Source organism: Mandrillus leucophaeus, unplaced genomic scaffold, assembly GCF_000951045.1.
Source record: "Mandrillus leucophaeus isolate KB7577 unplaced genomic scaffold, Mleu.le_1.0 Scaffold338, whole genome shotgun sequence".
Taxonomy (NCBI): Eukaryota; Metazoa; Chordata; class Mammalia; order Primates; family Cercopithecidae; genus Mandrillus; species Mandrillus leucophaeus.
In genome coordinates, this window is record NW_012103565.1 from 1,262,238 (window position 1) to 1,284,286 (window position 22,049).

Sequence of the window (22,049 nt, forward strand, 5' to 3'; positions counted from 1 at the left end):
CTAAAGATTACAGGTCTGTGTTGATGCCAACAACTGCCATAAGGATTAACTACAGTAGCAGATGCTGTGGCAGGACTTTTCTTTTTCCCGAGTGTCACTATGAGGGCAGCAGTGCATGGTGGAAGCCCATGGGCTCTGTGTGAGCAGAGGCCAAGGAACGTGGCTATGCAGGAGGCAGGCCCCCCTTCTCAAGTAGGTGGCCTTGTCTTTCAGGGTGATAGTACTCAAGCTTTCCTGCCCTTGTCACTTCCATTCTGACTTACAGACATTTTTACAATTGCTATAAACTTGCATTGTTACTGGCAAGTCATCAGTCTCCATGGCTCATAATGGGCCCCATCACCTTCTAAAATCTAGTTGTCAAGTTCTGCCATAAACAAACACCTGCAGATGCATCCTCAGAGCATTACTGAGTCCCTGCTAACTGAACTGGCTTTGGGGTTGGACGGGTAGATTCCTGGTCACCAATGCACATTAAAAGTACAATTTTATTTTACAAAGGTGGTTTCAAAGAAAAAAACAAAAAAGGAAAAGAGTACAACTTAGATACCTCCTTTAGGAGGACAGAGATGCTGTTTGTCTTATGTTTTACCTAGCAGATGACAGCTTTTATATATTCTAAATAAAAATCTGGCAATGTTTATTCAGTGGCCTCCACTGGTGAAAGGCCCCCAAAACTATCCCCTAAAAATGGCTGAAAATATGTGCACTTTTCTCCAATGTTTATTATAAAACTTTCAAACATCCAAAAGTGTTAAAGAACAACACCCCTATACCCACCACTTAGATGAAGTTGTCTTATTTTAAAAATCTACATATGTACATATATTATCTATATATGGATACATACATGTATGAGTATATATGTAAGATAATCTGTATAGTTTTTTGGTGAGCCACTTGAAAGTAATTTGTGGCATCTTCTAGAATAATTTATATAAATCCCACAAATGTGACTGAGATGGGCACATATTCCCATCGACCAATCAAGCATCTTGAATTCCCATCTCAGTCAGGAAGGTGATACATTTTGTGGTCTGAAAAGAGCCCCTTGCTGTTGGGAAGGCCCTGGGCAGCCATCAAATTCAGCTAATGGTGGAGCCACCTCTGTGCATTTCAATCCTTAGTGTTTTATGGGCTCTGATGATGATGGTGGTGGTGGCGGTGATAATGGTAATAACAGCAGCTAATTCTTAATAGTCCTTACCGTGTGCCAGGATTTACCATGCTAAATTCTTTCCCTATATTTTGTTCATTTCATCCCATAACCATGTGGCCTTGACTGTGTTGACTTAGGCACACAAGAACCACCCAGAAGTCCCTTCCCTGCCACATTGTATAGGGTTGGGTGTGAGGTGGAAATGCAGAAATGGCCATTTCTTCATGCTCTGAAGGTTAGAGTAGGGCTGTCCCCAGTCAGCTGGCTCAGTGCTCCCAGGCCTGCAGCTCCCCAGCTCTCACTAGATTTCCATTTTCAGCTTCACCTGGCCCTGGGCAGGTGTGTTTTAGGACCATGGCAAAGGGTACCAGCTCCTCCTCAGGTCACCATGTCACAGAATTTGAGGTGGTGAGAGATAGATGTGGGTTCCAGCACATCCCGGATCTCCCCGACTTCCCCCCAGCCTTCTTTCCCATCTGGTGGCCAAGCTGACCTGGGAAGATCTGAGCCCCAACACCAGGAGTCTCCTTCTCCACCAGCTCCCCTGACTGTGTGCCATCCTTAGGCTAGATCACTCCTAAGCCTCTGAGTGCGCCCTCACTGGTACAGTCCTCCTATGAGGTGCTTACTCATAATACCCCCTTTTTACAGATAAAGAAATAGAGGCACAGAGAAGGAAAGTAACTTGCCCAGGGTTGTAGAGCTAGCTTTTGGAAGAAATAGGATATAAATGCAAACCCTGGCTCAGAGACCAGTCTTCAGATCATTGTTTTACTAATGCACAAAACAGGAAAAATGATTCTTAGTATCAAGGCTTGAAGATGATATATACACAATGTCTGAACCATGACAGGCGCAAATATACACTTAATAAATGTGATGGACATCTCAGCTACTCTGATTTGGTTATATGAGTGTATCAGATGGCCACAAGTACTGTGAAAATATGTACAGCTACTATGAATCCATAAAATGCATGAACTAAAATTTCAAATAAATAAATGGAAGCCACTGCTGTGGAAGATAAACAGTGTATGCAATTTTTGTTTTTTTTTTTTAAGAGGCAGGGTCGTGCTATGTTGTCCAGGCTGGAGTGCAGTGGCTATTCACAGATGTGATCATAGAGCACTGCAGCCTGGAACTCTGGGGTGCAAGTGATCTTCCTGCCTCAGCTTCCCAAGTTACTGGGACTACAGGCATATGCCACTACATCTGGCAGGTGTATGCAACTTTGAAGCTGTCTTAAGTTTCAGTTAAGAGAGATTTCAAAGCACAGGCCACTGAGGAGGGACTGATGCAGAGGGGCTGACATACAGGCAGGGCTTGAGTTTCTGAGGATGTAGAAGGTGAAGGGTCAGGTTTTGAGGAATCCTATAGGATAATGGAAACATGGACAACTGGCAGGGAGAGGGGGTGCCTTGGAGGTCAACCCAAGTGGCTGCTTTCATCCAGTGACTATAAGGTTTTATTTAAAGCCAATTCTTATTTCCTTTTCCAAAGTTGGACAAATAGCAATTGTGGGCATTAAAACCATTCTAGAGCAAGCAAGACAGCACCACTGGCCCAGAGTACCAATGGGTATAGCTACTAAAGGCATCAGTCACCCTTGACTTTGTTCTTGGCCACCTGAAAAACACTTATGCACCTTCAAAAAGTCATAATGGAAGGCCATTTACTGTTACTTTGAATGATTCTCCTAAAAGGACCTAATGAGATTCAGCACCCAGAAAAATCTGTTTTCAGATCTGGATTTTCGTTTTAATCAACTAATGAAAGTTTCATTTTTCTTTCTGATTTGGCTTCCAGGAAGCTGAGCACTTAATCCTCAATTCCTTTCTCTGCCCTTGCTATATTTACTTTCTGATCTCGTAGGACAACTATCCTGCTATGTATATATTTACTGAAATTTTTTAAGATGGCAGTATATAATTTATAAATACCAAATACAGACACTAAGAAGTACTGAAGAAATAAAAACTCAAACTAAACAGGATTATAGGAAATTCCCAATAAGCAGAAGCACAGTGAAGAGACACTGTTGACTTGCTTCCTTCTCAGAGGGGATTGGAGGGCTTCGTGTGCCCAGGCGGGGTGCTGTGCTTGTTTTCCACCTACTTACAAAGCCCTGAGTCTGAAGCTCATGTAGCCAGAGCTCGGCCAAGTGAGGGTCCCCCTCAGAGGCATGTGGGGGTTCCATCTCTTGTTAATCCCATCACTCTCCAGCCAGGGCTGTGCAATGTTCTTGTCCCTGGAAGGGTGAGGATGCAGGGGGAGAAGAGGCGTCTTCAGGGATGTGGTGAGGTCCAGGGGAACAGAAAGGTTGGCAAAGGGACCAAGGACCATTCAGGCCCTTTTTCCATCCCATGCTGGGAAAAGCAGGCTCTCTGCCTGGCCAAGAGTAACCCAGTCTCTTGGGGCAGGGCTGGCATTATGGCAGGCAGGCCAGCGTGGGCTTTTCAGGAGCAGATGGACGAAGCCCCTGTGGGCTGGGCCTGGAGGTCTTCACTCCTTACCACCTCCCTTTAGGGCCAGCGTGTCTCCCTCCCACCCTTGGTCCAAACACCACAGGAGATGTCAGAGTGAGAGGCCCCCTAGTGGGAAAGGCTGTGGCTCCCCACTAAGGACCCGCAGCCTTCCAGCTACACTGACCCAGCAGGGGCTACAGTGGGCCCAGGAGCCCTCTGCCTGACCCTGTGGCTTGGATGGGTGCTTGTAGACATCTGAGGCCAGTTGATGCTGGTCATGTGACACTAACTTTTTAAAGCTTACTGAGAGCCTGCTGTGAGCAGGTGCTGAGCTAGTAGCCTGGGTAAATAGTAACTGGATTCTCACACATGTCTGCTTCCAGACCATCTTGGGAAGAAAGTGACTTCTTTGAGATAACAAAAATCCAAACTAGTAGAACCTAGATTCTTTGGTAGCAAAGCAGGGATTCCTTTCACATAAAGTCCCAGGGCCCAGGGGCTCAATCTCTCAGCATGAAGCCAAGAACCAGGAGGAAAGTTCCTTAAAGTGAACGTAATGTTTGACCTTCGGTTTGAATGGGAAAGAGGTTGGGAGCAGAAAAGAGACAACTAACCCAAAGGTCTGAAACCCATTTAGGAAAAGGTTCTTCTCCTACATTTTGGGGGATAAGTGAGGAAGAAAAAGAAAAAAAAAATTAAAGAATTTAAAGAAAAATATTGACATGTAGCTCACATGACAAAAATGATGTAGATGAAAATGTACCAAAATGCTCTGTGATGGTAGCTGTATCATGAGTGATTTTTAAAAATATTGTGCAACTTCCAAAACTTTTTTTGGGTGATTTAGTTTTACTACTTTCTAATAAAATTATAATTAAAAGTATGAAAACATCAAAAGAAGGATAAATAGAAGCTAACAAAAAAATAACTACTAACACGAGGGAAAATTCAGTGGAGATTAAAGTAGGTTTTTGGTCTGGTCTTTGAAGAACAGGCCAACCTGACGAAGCTGGCGGGTCGCAGGACAGACAGGATTTGGTCTCTGCTTTGTGAGATCTAGAGCCTGGACTTCTAACTGCTGCCTCCCAGCAGGCATTGGCCATGCCTTCCTGTTTTCCTGGCCCAGGAGGGTGTCCCTCCAAAGCCACACCCCACTTCCCTGTGCCATGGCTCTCATGAGCCACGCCACAGAACAATCGGAACCAGCTGTGAACTTGGGGCACAGGGACCCTCTGGTTCATCTTTGTCCCCCTGCAGTACTGTACTTGGCTGAAAGGAGCCGTTCAAAGAGTTTGCTGACCCGAGCAGCTCCTGGAAGTGCTGGACTGGCCATTTTTGGTGTGGTTTACTCACAGGCACAGAGCAGCTGGCTTGCAGTCTTGTGTCCCCGGGGAGGGGCCCTGCCTGCTGGGCACCACTTGCTACATGCAGAAGCAGCAGCACCTTCTCCAGATCTCCTATCAAACCTCCCTTAGGAAACGGAACCCTGAACAGACCAAACTAAATAAGCCAAGTGAGAAAGGAAGGCCAAGAGGGAAAGCTGTTCCAAACTGAGGGTAGAAAACATTGCTGAAAACTCCTCATTTCCTTCCTCCACCTCAAAGATCTGCCTGTAATCAGTTTGCTTCTTTTTTCCTACAAGAAAATTACTCTTCCTCTCAGGGCTGAAAAGGCGATGATGTCACTTATACCTGCCGCAGGAATCAAACCCAGACAATGCTCTGAGAAATGATTTTCTGGGGTGACTTTCAAGCACTCTGGGTAGCCGGCACAGATAAAATGGCCCTGTGCAGGCAATGCAGTTGGCTGAAATAGCGATTTCCTTCAAAGTCTTGGCCTAGGGGCGAGCCCACGGTGGGCACATGAGTATCACTTCCCCAGGTCCGGGGACCCTCTGCGCTAGCCCCGTGCCCCATAGACTGCTGTTCGCAGGTGTCTTCCTGCCCCCACATGTGGATCTCCTGCCTCTCAGGTCACTGCACCCCTGCCCAGATAATACCAGAGCCCAGGCGGGGGTAATAAGGCAAGCTACTGCTGACTGAGTAGCTGCTGTGTATCAGACATCAGGTGCTAATGGGATAAAATCAGTTTGAGGAAGGTTTGTTCACTCTCCAGATACCTCTTGAGACTTGTATTCTTGATGGTCTTACTGAGCCTGTTATTAATTAAAACTACAAATATTTCAAAAAGTGGCCGTGTCTTAGGTGGCGGTAATCAAACCTGAAGCAGCAGCTGGGCTATCCTGCCCTAGAGTACGCTGTGCCTGGCAAATGTCTAGGAGGGCGCTACTGGCCAGTTTGTGGAGCCGGTCAGAGAGGCAGAACTTCAGCCTCAGCCCACATCTGCTGGACCAGACCCTCTGGAGGTGGAGGCCGAAAGTCTGTCTGACAAGCCTTCCAGGCTTTTATGCCTTCTAAAGTTGGAGATGATGCCAGCACTGGAAATGCCAGGTCTCTACTGGGTCCATGAGTCGGCTGTGCCTCCATCCACTCCAGTCCTACCACTTACCATCTGTAGTACTGGAAAGTAGGCAGTTTCCTGACCTAAGTATCAGTGTGTGCATCTGCAAAATGGAGATAAGAATGGTCTCCGGCTGGTAGAAATGCTGAGGGTTAAGTAAGATATTAGATCACACTTAGCCCAAAGTGTGGAACCTATTAAGCGTGCAATTAACATTAGTTATCACATTATTATCTCTAGGGTAAAGGCTTTCTTGCATGAGCTCATTCCCAGGCAAGACCAGTTGGGGATAGTCTGTCACCACTTCTGGCAGCAAGAAGCAGAGGTGTCATGCCAGGAGGGGGGACCGTGGCAGTGTGTGTCTCTGGCCTTCCCAGGGACACTGGCTGAGCCCTCCCCTGGGAGAAGGGGGGGTCTCTCACAGCCACATGGCTGGCCTGGGGACGGAGGACTCCATCAGCACAGCCACCATTTTTTGTGTGTGGAAGGGAAGCTGGCCCACAGGCCTCAGGCTTGGCATGAGGGGCAGGGACAGGGCCCAGGATGGCTACCTCATAGCCTGCGTTACTCTCTGTCCCTGCTTTCAGTGGCTGGAGGTTCCTGCTCACAGCCAGCCAGCAGACACCATGGCCCCAGGAGCCCTCCTCCCAGACACCTCCTTACACAGCTTCCTCCTGTGTCCTATTGCGGGGTCCTCCTCAGGAACTGCCTCTGAACCGCCCCCTCTGCTGAGGCTCTCCGCTGCTCCCTCAGCCTCCTGCACACACCCCCACCAGCCCAAGGTCGCCATCCTCACCACCTTTCCTCCCTTTCCTTCTTTTATTCATTCCGCAAACACTGGGCGTCTAACACGTGCCAGATACTGTTAGAGGCGCTAGGGTGACAGCAGTAGGCAAACAAGACCAAGTCCCTGCCCTCAAGCTGCTTGTCCCTGGTGGGGAGGTGGCCAAGCCTGTGATGTGGGCAGCTGCCATGCACTGGCAGCTGACAGTGCTACGGGGAGGAACACAGCGAGGTGAGCGGGACGGGCTGGGGCATCTGTGCCTAAGAACGAGAGAGGGGCAACTGCCTTTCACAGCGGGAAGACCGACCATTCTTCCCACAGACCTCAGTGAGCCTCCGGGGAGAGGAGACCTGCGGGGGCGAGGCAGCCAGTGTGTGTTTATCTGGGGAGGGATCAGGCGGTGGGCGCAGGGGAGGCGAGCATGGGAGGTAACCTGCATTCTGAAGGACCCCAAGTGACACAGGGTCACGGGGAGATGAAAGGAGAGGCAGGAAGTCAGCGGGAGGCGAAGGCAGAAGGCCCTAGGAGGGACTGGGCTTTACTCTGTGGATGCCCAGCCACTGGAGGGGTCTGAGCAGGAGTCACATGATCTGATTTGCACTGTGAAAGGATCCCTCGGCCTTCCAGTGGAGAAGTGGCTGCGGGAGCCCAGGGCAGAAACAAGAGGAAATGCCAGTGGCATTTAGAGAGGGAGGCAGCAGAAGTGGAGGAAGTGGCCGGGTTCTGCAAGCGTCCTGAGGTAGAGCAAGTGGTCTCCTGAGAAAGGACTCAGGGATGACTCCACTGGTTTGCGCTTTGGAACTGGAGCATGGTTTGCCTGTTCCTGAGTTAGTTTCTTACCAGACGTCTCTGGCCCAGGGAATATGTAGCTCGGAACCCTGACGGCTGCCCCGGCCCCGTCCTGCCCAGGCCATTGTGCCTTCTGCTCCCTGAGGCTCCCCAGTCTCCCCAGAACAACATCTGCCCCAGCTCTGCTCAGGCATAGGTTCTTCTGAGCAGCCTCTCGTGGCATCTTCCTACCCTGGCCACGCGAACCCATCTACCCTCTGTGTGGTAACAGCTGCCATTCCCGGGTCATGGGTGCTGACCCAGGGCACGCCAGAGGCATTCTTCCCACAGGTCTCAGTGACCCTGCTAGGGAAGAATTACCATCCTGCGCTTTCAGATTTGGAAATGAAGGTTCCCACCACAGTGGAACATGCCCCTAGCCACTCCACAGGAGTACAGGAGTTGAGACTCTGAAGCCCATGCCACGTGCTGCCCTAGATGAGTTTTGAAGCCACAGCACTGGAATGCTTTGCTAGCTTTCCTGGTTTGCACGTCTGCTATCTCCATTGCTCTGAAAGGTGAAGCCTGGCATAAGGGGCTGCCCAATAACCCAGACATTAGAGTCTAAAGAGGGTTCGGGGACCCATGAGAGATCCCAGACGGCCCTCACTCCTCTATCCCCAGCTCACACTCATTCATTTTTTGATAATATAATAACTGAGACAGATAAGATACAAGTAAACATATATACAAGATAGTTGTTATGGGTTGAACTGTGTCCCCTCAAAATTCATATGTTGAAGTCCCATCTCCTAGTAACGTCAGAATATGACCTTATTTGGAAATAATGAGTTGTTGGAGATGGAATGAACTTAATTTGGATGAGGTCATGCTGGAGAAAGGTGAGCTCCTAATCCAATAGAACTGGTGTCCTTACATAAAGGGAGAATTTGGAGATGACACACACAGGGAGAATGCCGTGTGAACGTGAAAACAGAGACCAAGCTGGTGCTTCCACACACCAACGAAGGCCAAGAAAGCCAGTGCAACGGCAGGCTGCGGAGAGGCATGGAACAGATTCTTTCTCACAGCCTTCGGAGGAACCAACCCTGCTGATGCCTTGATTTTGGACTTCTAGCCTCCAGAACTCTGAAACAATACATTTACGTTGTTTAAACCACCCAGTTTGTGGTACTATGTGAAAACCAAGAGAGTAACTTAGAAAAGTGATTAAGTGTGTGAGAAGAAAAACCAAACAGAGTGCTGAGGGTTGGGGAAAGGGAACTACTCTAGGTGAGGGAGGCAGAGAAGGCCCCTCAGAAACTTGGACAATGGGAAGGAAATCATGGAGGAGATCATTCCAGGGAGAGAGAACAGCAGGTTTAAAGGTCCTGAGGCAGAAATGAGTTTGCTGCATCTGAGGAGAGTAAGCAAGAAGGAAGGGAAATGAGAGATAAAGAAAGCCAGAGAGGTAAGCAGCGACCAGCTGTTGGAAAGCCATAGGCCTTGGTGAAGATCTGAAGGGATTGCAAGGGCCATGGGAAGCCCTTGGAAACTCTGAATCTTGAAAGAGACATGATCTGATGCATCTTTTATGATGACGCACATAAGCACATGCACACAAATGGTCTAGATCTGGAGTGTGCAGGGTGAAGACAAAACGAGGCCCATCTCAGGGTCAGCTCCAGTTTCTCCATCCACTGTCACTCTCTGCACCTCCTAGTGCAGAAAACCATGTGCTTCACCCCACAAAGAGCAGGCTTTTCTCCGCTTCCCTGAAAAACAAGTTTCTGCCTTGTGCAGTCTTGCTGGGAATGTAAAATGACACAGCTGCTATGGCAAACAGTGTCGTGGTTCCTTTCCTCAAAAAATTACACACAATTACTGTATAATCCAGCAATTCCACTTCTGGGTATACACACAAAAGAACTGAAAGCAGGGTCTTGAAGAGGTATTTATACACCCACATTCATAGCAGTGTTATTCACAATAGCCAAAAGATGGAGGCAACTCAGGTGTCCATCCTGAATGGACATGCAAAATCTATCATATTCCTGCAGTGGAATATTATTCAGCTTTAAAGGGAAGGGAGTTCTGATACATTCTACAACATGGATGAACCTTGAGGACATTATGCCAAGTGAAATAAGCCAATAACAGAAAGACAAATACTATACGATCCCACTTATATGAGGTACTTAGGGCAGTCAGACTCACAGAAACAGATAGCAGAATGGAGGTTGCCAGGGCCTCGGGGAGGAGGGATGGGAAGTGGTCAGCAGGTACAGACTTTCAGTTTGGCAGGATGAAAAAGTTAGAGAGATGGATGGTGGTGATGGTTGCGCAAGAATGTGAATGTATAGAGCCACTGAACTGTATGCTTAAAATGGCCAAAATGGTAAATTTTATGTGTATTTTACCACAATTAACAATTAAAAAATAATTCTCTAGAGCCCACATCAGTCCCTCATCACATCCTCAGTGGCATCTGTCTCTCTGTCCTCACAAAACCAGTGTCCCCAGTATTCCAGAAATGATGGCCCAGTCAATCTCCTTGTTGCATGAAGAAGATAAGCAATACCAGCTGGTGTGGATGAGATCTGAAAAGCTCTCTGGTGACGACAGTCCCAGGCCTCTGCCTGGCAACTCATTGCAACTGGCAATAATTCTCTATGTCAGGTTTTCCTGCCTTTTAAGTCTTATTAAAAACCTTTAGTTGAAGCTCTTTTCTCTTTCTACCTTCTAAGGACCCAAGGGATAGTGGTGAGCATCTTCTACAGAAGAACTTTTCCATAGACTTGGAGACCATTGTTAAATTATCTTGCCACTCTGAAGACACGGAACTACCTGCTCTCACCATTTTCCAGCCCAAAAGTACAGCCACAATCCCACTGTAGAATTGAGCTTTGGGTCCTCGGACTGTGCTTCTGTCTGTGTATTTTAGGGGGCCCCAAGTCACTTCTTAAGGAGAACTCTGGCCCTGCTCGCAGCACTCCTGTAGCAGGCCTCCAAAAGAGGCAGGCGGCCTTCCATTCAGGCCTGTGTTCCTACCAGGCTGCTTGGAGCTCCCTGAGAAAGGAATAGTGCACAACCCTGCATGGCCGAGATGCAGGACACATGAGCCTATCCTTTACCCATCACATAGAGAACAGGCTCCAGGAACCTGGCTGGGAATAAAAAAGGCAAACTCACTGACACTAGCTACTGAAAGCCTGGCTGAGAGAAACAAATGGTGGGAGAGTACCTGAAGGTGCATTCTTCCCTCTGAGATTAAGCAAAGCCACCAGGAGGTGTGAGTGGGGGCTACTCTGCTTGCCCAGCCTCCCCCTGTACAGCAGCTTTTCTGAACTACATCTGGCTGGGCATACCTGGCCTCACTGCAGGCATCAGGTAAGAAAGCCTTGTGAGTCCCCTGCTGCGTTATTCGAGAGGTATGGCTGAGCACAGGCTGTTGCCGCCACTGAGCATGTGAGATGCTGGGGGATCTTGCTTCCAGGATTCTGAACTGCGACTACTTGTGCATCTAAAGCATGGTTGATTTTTCCTTCGTGAACTCTGAATCATGTCATTGATGATTTTTCATTTTGCTTTTGCTGCTACAAGAACTCAAAGTCAACTTTGGGGCTTATTTCTGGAACAGTGCTGGCTGATAGAACTTTCTGCGATAAGGAAAATTTTGCAACAGTGCTATCCAGTACAGTAGCCACTAGCCACATGTGTCTAGTGCCAATGAGGAATGAAATTTAAATTTAAATTTTAATGGTGACATTAACTATGTAGTAGTGGCTATCATTGAACAGTATGGCTCTAGAAAGTATATAGGAAATGACATGCATTTTGAATGTCACACTCGGTTTATCTAATTTTTCTATCAGTATTTGCCTTCTACTTGAAATCCCTTTGTATCTAATTGTTATCACTAATCTTCTTTCATGGTATATATATCTTTGCCAGCCATCTTAAACATAGTTTTTTAAATGTGAGATCCACTTATAAATATTAAAAAAAGGATAACATAGCCATATGCCCAATTTTTTGGACTAGAAATTTCTTCTCCCTCCCCCTTTCATGTAATATAGAGTAGTTAAGATGTTCATTTAAGTGGAGGGAGTCCCAGGGTGGGGGAGGAAGAATCTTTTCTTTGGTTTCTGTCTCTGTTCTTTTTTTTCATCTGTGCTGCTTATACAAACGTTAAATTTGTGAAAATTCACTGAGCTGTATATTTACAATGCGAACTTTTTGGTATATACATAATTAATAATATTCTTCAATGGAAAGTAAACAAAAACATATAAGGAGAACCTACTGTGTTCAAACTGGAATGTCAGTTTAGTTCTATGGCGGGTCCGGAAAGATTCATAAAGCAGTCCTTGACTCCACAAAGCCATAGTTTAGTATCACCAGGCATCAGTGCAAATTTCTACAAAATTCTTCCGGGGGCACCAGGAAGAACTGGGAGCATGTTTGCTGACAGTGAAGTGAAAATAACCAATGGGAAGACTCTTTCATGCCCCCTCTGCATTTTCCAGAGGAATCTTCAGCCATACCTGATGCTAGTAACTCCCCATCTACCTCCCTGCCCTCCCACTATGAATCAGGCAATGCCAAGAATGAGGGGAAGATACGTTTCAGGAGGAGGACAGCTTTCTTTGCATTTTATCTGATCTCAGTAAAAAAAATTTCCAAATTCTTACAAGGGGCTGAGTTGATCCCAGAAAAAAAAAAAAAATCTCAACTTTTCTTCTCTGGAGGAATTAAAATGGGAGGAGGAAGTCCCCGAAATACGGAACGTTAAGTCAGTGGTGTAGGATGAGGAAATAAATGCAATCTTTCTGAACAAAAAACTATATTTTAAGAAAGCAACTAAAAACTACCCAATCGAGATTTTCTTCAATACATAGCTCCACTCAACTAAACAAAAAAATGTATCTTAAACATTACGGTTCAAAATGGCACTCAGGGAAGATACATTGCTAAAGAGAATATGGACAGAAAGGTTCACTCTCAACTGCTCCTCCCGCCAAGACCTAACTACCTTAATTTTGCTGAAGACTGAAATATAAATTTTTACTTTGGAAAGTAACTGACAGAGATGGGCAGGTGTGGATCTCATGCTAGCTATCTGCACTGATGCAGATGAACAGGAACCTGCCTGACATTACCAAGAATCTTGGGGGAGGAGGTTATGTGTCCTTTCTGCCCACATTAATTTAATTCCTCAACATAATACTATTTGAACAAGGGCCTGCATTCCGGAGTCACAAGATACAAATCTTTTTTCTACTCTTTCATACTCTGTTGCTCTAACTTCAAAAGCCTGCACCTATATGGATTTTATAGCCATTTAAATGTGTGGATCTTCTTTGAAATATTCTTTCCATGGTTCCTTTGAGTAGAGTCCAGGCCAAGCTTTCATACTGCATTCTCTTATTTATCTTATTAGAAGGATCAGGAGAAAAAAGTGCTCTAATTACTGCAAAAAGGAAGAAGTCACTTCAGAAACAGTCACGTTCTTTTTGGTCTTTTAGTATAAACAATATCCTTTGCATTTCATTAACTTTTACTTGGTGCGACTGTATTATATTTTGCATAAAGATTTGGCATTCTTCAAACACAGAAGACAATTTTTCTCACATTTCAAAAGGGATTATAGAGTAAATGCTAGCATATTGAATAATAAAACATTACTTAGTTCCTTATCTGCATAGTTCAAAAGGAAGACTGAAAATTATCTAGTTCCTATAAATAGTAAGTATCTCAAGGTGACCTTTCTGATGAGAAATGAGGCCTGGCTGTAGTCTGAACCAGTTGTCTGACATGTGCCAAATTCTGACTTCATTTCATGATATGTGGATTATAGTTCTGGTGCTTAAAGCCAAAACCAACAAAAACGATGAAACTTTACCTGCAATTCAAGTAACCACAATCCCTGCCTCGTAAGGCAATGTCCTCCAATTCACTATCAACTTTCCCTTTTCGGGTAGCCAAGTGTGAAAATTGAGACATCAGAGGTAGAGGCTTTTCAGAAAAATAAAGCCCTATTCTCCTGGAACTAATTTGCTTGTTAAATCAAGAAAGCCTGGGTCTGGAAAGCATTTATCAGGTAGGACCAGATGTAGGATGTTCTGTAATATACATGCTGAATTTTGAATTGAGTATAACTAATTATCTCTAATGAGTCAACCACTGGAAGGATGAGAGGAGAAAGGGGGCTGGTAATGAAGCTAAAGAGTTCACCGCAGAAGGACTAGGGCAGCCTACTTAAAATGAATTCGCTCACCCCTTCCAAGCTTAGTGAAACCAGAAGCTCCCAACGCATCGCTTTCTCCTTAAAATGTTTAACGAAACATCCTTTTCCAAGTGATCACAGGATTTCAACAACCTGCTGCCCAGCAGAAGGGTGCAATAGTAGAAGATGGAGGAGGCACCCGAAGGAAGAGAACAGCTATCTCCTCTATGAACATCAATATATATTTTAAAATTTCCAGATAGATGGGCTTTCCTGAAGTTCCTTTGTGGGAGGGAAGAATCCAGTGGTAAAAACTTCTAAGTACATGGGCATAGATTCAGGAATCTTTAACCGCAAACTCCTCAGCTAATAAGCTCATTTGAAATCCCCAGGAGTCATGGGTGTTTAGTGGATGCCCAATAGGGGAGGACAGAATGGGAACCTGGAAGAACTGGGAACACGTTTGCTGACAGCGAAATGAAAAGAACCAATGGGAAGAGTCTTTCATGCCCCCTTTTTTGTTGGGATCCAGTATGGCCACTTTGACTTCGACTAGGAGCTGGGCAGACGGTCACTGATCTCTCCTTCCTTGACCATTGCTCTGTGACTGGTACTATAGGGTTTGAGGCAGAGCTAACTGTTTCTCGGGTCCCCTAAACAGACAGACAGGTGTCCCCCCAGTACCTGTAGGAGGATCTTGTTCCCATCGTGGTCCTCTGTCTGCCAGCGCCCCTCGCTGATGGGGCTGCAAGGGTTGGGCAGGAGAGGCACGAGCTCGCCGATGTCCCTCACTCGGAACTCCAGCACGGACGAGTCGGTGGGCACCGGGCTCTGGTCACAGGGCAGTCTTTTCAGGGAGAACTGGATGTCCACATCCAGATTGGAGAAAATAGGGAAGATGCAGAAGTCCGCTTTCTTCTGGCTGGGGCTCCTCCGGAGAATCAGCTCGTAGAACCTGAGGCTGTCGGCGTAGTTGTCGTGGCGACAGTAGACAGTGAAGCGCACGATTTCCTTGCCATAGTGCACTGGCCGGATGGCCCACAGCGGCGTCCCAGGGGCCAGTGTGAAGAAGTCCTGGCTGCAGGGCAGGTAGGGCAGGAACCGGCCGTGCACACGCTCGGTATGGTGGTGGCGCCAGGGCGGCTGCTGCAGTGTGCGGTGCAGCTGCAGGATCTGCTCTTCGCCGTACTCCTCCTGCAGGAACAGCACCACCGCCAGCGCCGGCTGAGCGCCCTTGGGGGGCTTCCGCCGCCGCCTGCATGCCCGCCTCTCGGACACCCTAAACAGCGGGAGGTCCGGGTGGATCCACGCCAGGACCTTGTCGATGGCCTCCTGCAGGGGCTGGGACTCCCCTGGGTCTGCGATTATGTGGATGCTGACCAGGAAAGGGTCCTGCGCCTCTTCAACGGAAAGCTCACCTAGGGGCACGCAAAAAACGAATGGATGAATGAATACAATTATGATTATTTCATTAAAGTGTCCAGTGATGACGTGTACAGGCTTGGCAGGAAGAGAAGTCAAATTCTAACTGAACTGACTCCATAACCTGTGATGTTCTGATCCCAAGTTTACCTACAAAAACTACTATGTCAGCACCCTAGCAGCCAAAGATGAAAGGGGTGTTGCTACGTGAATAGTTTCCAAGCTGGACAGGGTGAGGAGAACCTTGGTCCTGTATTTCATCAGGTTGATCGGTATAGAGAACATTTGACTTTATATTTATGTATCAGACAAATGGAAAGTCAAGTCTGGTGTCTTAGAAGGAACAACAGGCCCATTAGAAAAGATGCCATAGCATCTTGTGGACACCATTTAGTATTTCCTGAAATAACTGCAGGGCCTTGCCCCGTACATGTTCCCTACACAAATGCACTCCTCTGGTTTGCTTATTTCATTTGTTTATTTTGTTAACACACACTCAACGGGCTCCTTCCTACCTGCCTCACTGGGAGTGAGGCACAAGGCAAACGATGGAGGACAAGAGAGACCTGTGCTTGCCCCCTGGGGCTTACTCTACAGACAGGTCATGCCCTGGCTGGTGACGAGTCCTGCCCACAGTGGCCCCTGTTGTGCACAGAGTCATGTTGCTGCTGGAAACAGGGAAGGATGACCCTTGGAGCCAAGCGCAGTGTTTGCTTGCTGTTGGAGCTTACTGGGGCGGAGGTTAGGGTGGAAGGAAAGCAGGGTGAGACCATGATTGCCCATGAAATGACACCTTTTGTGCCCCTTGCTGGGCCACGTCCACCCAGAAGCCCACACATCTTGAATGGGTCGGTTACCCTCCCTGTGATCTCTGGCAAAACACCTGAAAGTATTGAATTCCAAGCATGAAGTTGACTGTTTAACTTGGCAACACTTTCCCATGGGGTGACAGTTTTTTTGGCCAGACTTGGCATATTTCTAAATCATATAACTATATCTGATAAAAGACTTGCTCTTTTAAAAGATGGTTCTATTTGCATTTATATAAGTTTTCGGTCTCATTTAAGGGAATTGAGACATCTTTAGGCCAATTGTGATTTAGGGGGCTAGATTCACCCAGAATCTAAATCTGTCTTTACCACACACATACCTCACAGTATCCACTAGGGGTGTCAGGCATAGAGTGATCATGTGGTCAATTGTGTTCTACCAATGTGGTGTGCTTTTCAGAATCATAACCTTGATCAAGTCACAGGATGAAAATTTTTTTGTGGTAGGTAGACATCCCAAGTGGGCTTACAAGTTCATTTCACTATGTGCAGCTGCAATAACATGGTTTTAATTTAATCGGATCAAAACCTGTCTGAATTTTCATCCCAACTCTATTAAGTGTCTCACTTGAAAACAGTCCAGCTTGCGGTCTTCTCTCTCATTCATGCATTCATTTGCACATCTGTTAAGCAATCAGTTTGTACCAGGCACTGGGGACACAAAGAAGCTGGCACTAATTATGTATGCCCAGGCACTATCGGGTACATTTACACATACTCTGGCATGATATGCTCCCTGAGAATTGTGCAGTGCACAACCTGCACAACCATAGGCGGCAGCCCTCTGAAGACCCATAAGCCCATAAGATGAGAACTTTGTGATTGAGTTGGGAAACACAAACATCAAAAATTAAAATTAAATCTGATAAATTAAAATTAAATCTGATATATGCCTAAAAGGAATACAATGGAATAGTAACTTGGGGTGGGGGCTAGATTCTAAAGTCACTGTGAAGAAAAGGTTATCTATAGACACTATTAACACTGAAAGTCTCCCAAATTTCCAATAAAGCACTAACTTGTAACAAGACAAGATGGCCAGACAGATGTTTCTTTAGTTGAACACCACATAAAATGACCATTTTGCTGCAGGGTCATGTACAAGAGAATAGTCTGTTTCTTTAAACACTAAACCCTTACTCATCAAACCCTGCCCTTCACTCTACAAGAGGCTTTTGGTAACCTGAGAGGCTTCTGGAACTTAAGGATGACTCAGGTAAGAGCAGAGTCAAGTTTCAGCTCTCCACAATCATGGAGTAGAATGGCAAGTAGAATCCTTTCAATTGTCTTCCCTCTCTTTCCTTCCTGCTGGCTGAGCATGTTTTCCCAAATTTGTATGAGTTAAATATGAGCATAAAGCAATTCCAACTTACTACACTTGACAAAGGAAGGAGGGCTCTACAGAAGAAGGCTTCCTCGAAGAGGTACCATATGAACTGGGTCTTGAAGGGTAAAGGCAGAGAGCACATCCTCTTGCTCATGATGCCTTTAGATGCTGAGGAGATTCGGAAGTGTTTATGAAGGTATAGAACTGTGCAAAAAACAAGCACATTTGGAAGGGGGCCATGGGTAATTCTGAGACACGGCAACAGATGCAGCTGGAAAAATGGATTAGAACCAAGCTGTATGGGGCCTCAGCTCAATTCAGTAGTTGATAAGGGGCAAAGGAAGGTTTAATGAAGGGGTATTGGTATCAAGTTGGGGGAAAGTTGGCTATAGGCAAAATAAGGAGTTAGAAGACTAGTGAAGAGTCCAGACAAGAGATGACAAGGACTTGGCAGTGTAGGAGATTACATTAGTGGCCTCAGTTCCTTATCCTACTGTGTACCCTTACTTTCTGCCATGTGACTGTGTAGTTCCTCCCACTAAATGGGTGGCGTATTTCCCCACCCTTTGATTTAGGATGAGACCATATGCCTAGCTTTGGCCAGGAGAAAAAGACAGCAGTGGCATGTGTTTTGGCTTGCCTCCCTGTGCTCCCAACCTTTCCATGAGAAGAACATGCTTGGGTAAGCCCACCGGTCCTGGTAAGGGGATGAGACACATGGAACAGACGCACTCTAGCTGAGCCCGCCCTAGATCAGCCAACCTTCACACCCAAAGACACAGGGCAAGAGCCACTCAGGTGAGCATGGTCTAGATCAGCTGACCCAAGACAAATGGGAAATAATAATGACTGTTGTTTCAAGCCACTGAGACTGGAGGTGGCTGTTACCCAGCAGTACTTACAGATCCAGGACAGACAGTCAAGTGGGTGAATAGAAGAGGCATGGATTCACAGGTTATAAGGATGCAAATGGCAGGCCAGGGAGTCCACAGGCCTGGTGAGTGGGGTGTAGGAAAAGTTGGAGAGGAGAATACCTTAATGTTTCCAGCTTGAACAAGTGATCTGATGTGGTTTAGCTGAAACAGGAAATAGAGGAAGAAGGGCAGATTTGTGGGAAAAGACAGAAAGTTGCACCTTGGCCACTTGGCTTGAGATATCCAAATGACTTCGAGGAGAGATGTCCTTTGGCAACCGGAATTTTGTGTTGTGTAGGTGAAGGGCTGAATTTAAGGATGGGCCAGTTACTTTCAGATCATATTCTCATTTTTATGCAGTTATCTGCTAAGTGTGTGCCCCCATATAGACTTGAATCATGAAAACTCATCATGATGGCTAGGAAAACAATCAGAATTCAGAGACAATTCTGGCCCTTTTCTTTGCTTGCCCTTTCTGCCTGCCTGGTTTATTTCCGTTTGGTTGAACATTCATGACGCTATCGGCAGAAGTACAGTTGACGCAAAAGTAGTAACGCTGCAATGAGATTTCCTGCCAGTCACTAACTCCAGTAAAATTAGGAGAAAACACCACTTCATCTAAATGGATTTCACTTTTCTCTGCGGCCTTGAACTCCCAACAGTGGAGACATGCGACTTTGCTAAACATCAGTGAATGCGCCATGTAAATGGAAAAGGACAGAAAGGCTTTGAACAATCTGGGGATCAAGAATTTTACCTGAGAAAATTACAGATGATTTCAATGACGGGGGGAAAACACCATGCAAAGTAAAGGAATATCTGGGAAAAGAAGCTGCCAGGGCCACCAGGCAGTCCCTTCAAGGTCCTGATCCCACCCCCAGGTGTGCATGTGGCCAGGTACACAGGGTGACATGTTAGCTAACATGGGTGCTTTCTCCATGTTCTACATGTATGAACTCGTTTAATCCTTACAACCACTATAGAAAGGGGAGGTGCTATGATTGTCCCCATTTTAGAGAACAGGAAATTGAGGCACAGGAGGTGAAGTAGTCTGCCAAGGTCACACAGAGTAGGAGCACTAACTCCAGCTTCCGAGTTCCGTGTGCACCATCAGCCCAGGCTCTGCAGAGAAGCGTGCTCGCCTCTCCACTGTATCCGTTTCACAGCAGAGTGGCCAGCTGCCATTCTCCATCCATGTGTGGCCACAGTGGCTCCCATCTGGCCCCTCTGCACGGCTCTCCCACCTCATTCTCACTGGCTTCATTCCCGGCCACCAGCCAACAGCTCCATTTCTTGGACACCCACTTACGTTTCTTTCCTCTGGCCCCAGGACTTGGAGGAAGAATAAGCTAGAAACTGCCCTCCCTGTTGGCACATGCCCAGGTCTTCACATCTCAGCAGTGCCCTCAAGGGCAACTCAAACAGGCCAGCACCACAGGTGGGTGCACAAGTGAAAGGAATGCACAACAGTGACCCAAGAAAGCCTAAAGCATGGCGTGAGCGGCTTGGGTGTGCAGAGGCCCAGGAGAAGGTGGCTTCTGAGACTCCCCAGTGGAGTTGTCAGGGCGCTCAGCCCTGTGCCATCTCTATCAGTTACACAAAGGTTTCCCTGAGAGCAGTAACAAAGACCACGCTGAAGTCTGCATGGATGAGTGAATGTTTACAGCTCTGCAGTAGGGCGAAATGCCCGGCCTCAGAGCAGGGGGGTGAGCTGAAAGGCATTCCACCAAGCACCAGCTCGCCTGGCAGTTTGGGAGGCAGCCAAGAGCGGGCGAGCCAGGATGATGAAGACCCAACCCCGAGAGCCCCCTCTGCACTGTGTGAACCGGGGACATGTAAGTGGCTAAGACTCTGCCCCAGAGGAGCTAAGGAGAATGAGCAGCAGCATTAGCATGCTCCGGCCATCACTAGCATGTACCCGCTGCACGTGACCTGAAAACACACAGCAAAGAACACAGAACGCAGCTTCAAGCTGTCATCAAGTGTTAGAGTTACACACCCCCCAGAGAAATGTGCCTCTGTGGAGCTGGAGAGGAAACCAAGTATTTAAGGGGAAGGACAGAAAATGTGAATAATTAATTGCCACGAAAAGTCTCTGTGCCTCCCTGGAGAAGCACAGACGACATCACTGTGGGATGGGCTCTGACTTTATCGTATCTATTACACGTCTTCTCAAAGGACCTAGCGAGCACCTGTTGAGTTAGGGTAAAACACAGACCAGAACCAAACAGAGCAGTGGCACAGACTGCCCCAAGGCTGGTGGGAGGATGGGAGCTGCTAGCACACCATTAACAAGGCTTTCAAATTAGTTTGTGTTTCCCTAAGGAGAAGGGAGATTCTTTTTCATTTGATTATAGACAATTAGGCTTTCCTTTGATAACATAAAATGAAAACAGTGTTAAAGAAAGCAGTGCACAAGCTCAGGCCTTCTACGATGCAGAAAGTGTACTATTAGCCTGGGCATTTGTTATATATATATTTTCCAACATTTTACCTCTCCTGTGTATCCTGTTTTTGGCCATTTAAATTTAACAGAAAATTAATTTAGACAATAGCAACCATTTATTATGCTCTTATTATTTGCCAGACATTGTCCTACAAGCTTTATGTATACTATCTCATTTAATCTTTAAAGCAACACTATGATAGATGAACCACTAACTGACCTGCTCAAGACCATTTGGCTTGGATCTGTGCTCCTCACCAGTACATCCTCTCACCTCTCAAGGGCACAATCCCTGTGATACAGGAGATGGAAAGAAATTATTTAGGCATATAGTGAGTGTAAAAGAGCCCTTGGCAGAATTTTACTTTAACAAAAAAGCAGCCCCCAAATCATTTCTTTTCTAACAAAGAGCAGCCTGAAAATTCGAGCTGTAGACATAGATAAGCAAGCTGGAAGCTTGCACGGATGAATGCCAGCAGCTGCGCCAATAGAAAAGGGCTACCTGAAGGCCAGGTATGTTCAACATGGAGGCTCCGACTTCCCTGTTCTTTGTCCCCCATGTGTACGGTAAAGGAATAGGCAACATGGCGCCTGCCAGGTAGAGAACCCTTCTGCATAATAAAAGATTACAGTGGGGGACGGCCAGATTTTCGCAAGCTGTGCAAATGGCACACCTAGTCCTAACCAGTTTTTTGCATCTTATGCAAATAGCACACCTTTGCTCCGACCAATCTTTTGTGCCCTATGTAAATCAGACACCACCTCCTCAAGCTCATCTATACAACCCTGTGCATTTCGTGGCAGACCAGAAACCCGCTTGGGAGCCCTCTCTTGGCAGGAGATAGCCTTTCTCTTTCTTTCGCTTATTAAAGCTCTGCTCTTAATCTCAATCCTTGTGTGTCCACATCCTTGATTTCCTTGGCGGGAGACAACAAATCTCGGGTATTATTCCAGACGAATGACGCCACTTCACTTGGAATCATCGTGTTGGTTTTTCTGCCCCAAATTGGCTGGGGCTCTGAAATCATGGCTTAGCTCCTTCACCCACCTTAGGTGGGAGAGCCTGCTGTGAATGGGCTGGCCGTTTCGCCTAGGTGGGCATCCTCAGCCGGAGTCTTCGGAAGAAGAGGGCAGGAGACTCAAGTCCTGCCTGTTGACAGACTTCCGGGTGCTGGACCTACCTCAGTGCTGCCTGTGCCAGGGCCCCTCACAACCACTCTCTGCAGTCCTGGGCTTTAGATCAGC

The 22,049-nt window shown here is 46.7% G+C and overlaps 1 protein-coding gene across 1 annotated transcript in view; it reads right to left on the reverse strand.

Annotated features, from left to right (window-relative positions):
• The window catches only part of FAM124A (family with sequence similarity 124A), a 61,104-nt gene that overhangs the window by 16,856 nt on the left and 22,199 nt on the right, over positions 1 to 22,049 (reverse strand). The window contains 3 exon segments of the mRNA XM_011988795.1: positions 14,550 to 15,283; positions 21,307 to 21,361; positions 21,363 to 21,415. Coding sequence (XP_011844185.1) covers positions 14,550 to 15,283; positions 21,307 to 21,361; positions 21,363 to 21,415 — 842 coding nt within the window.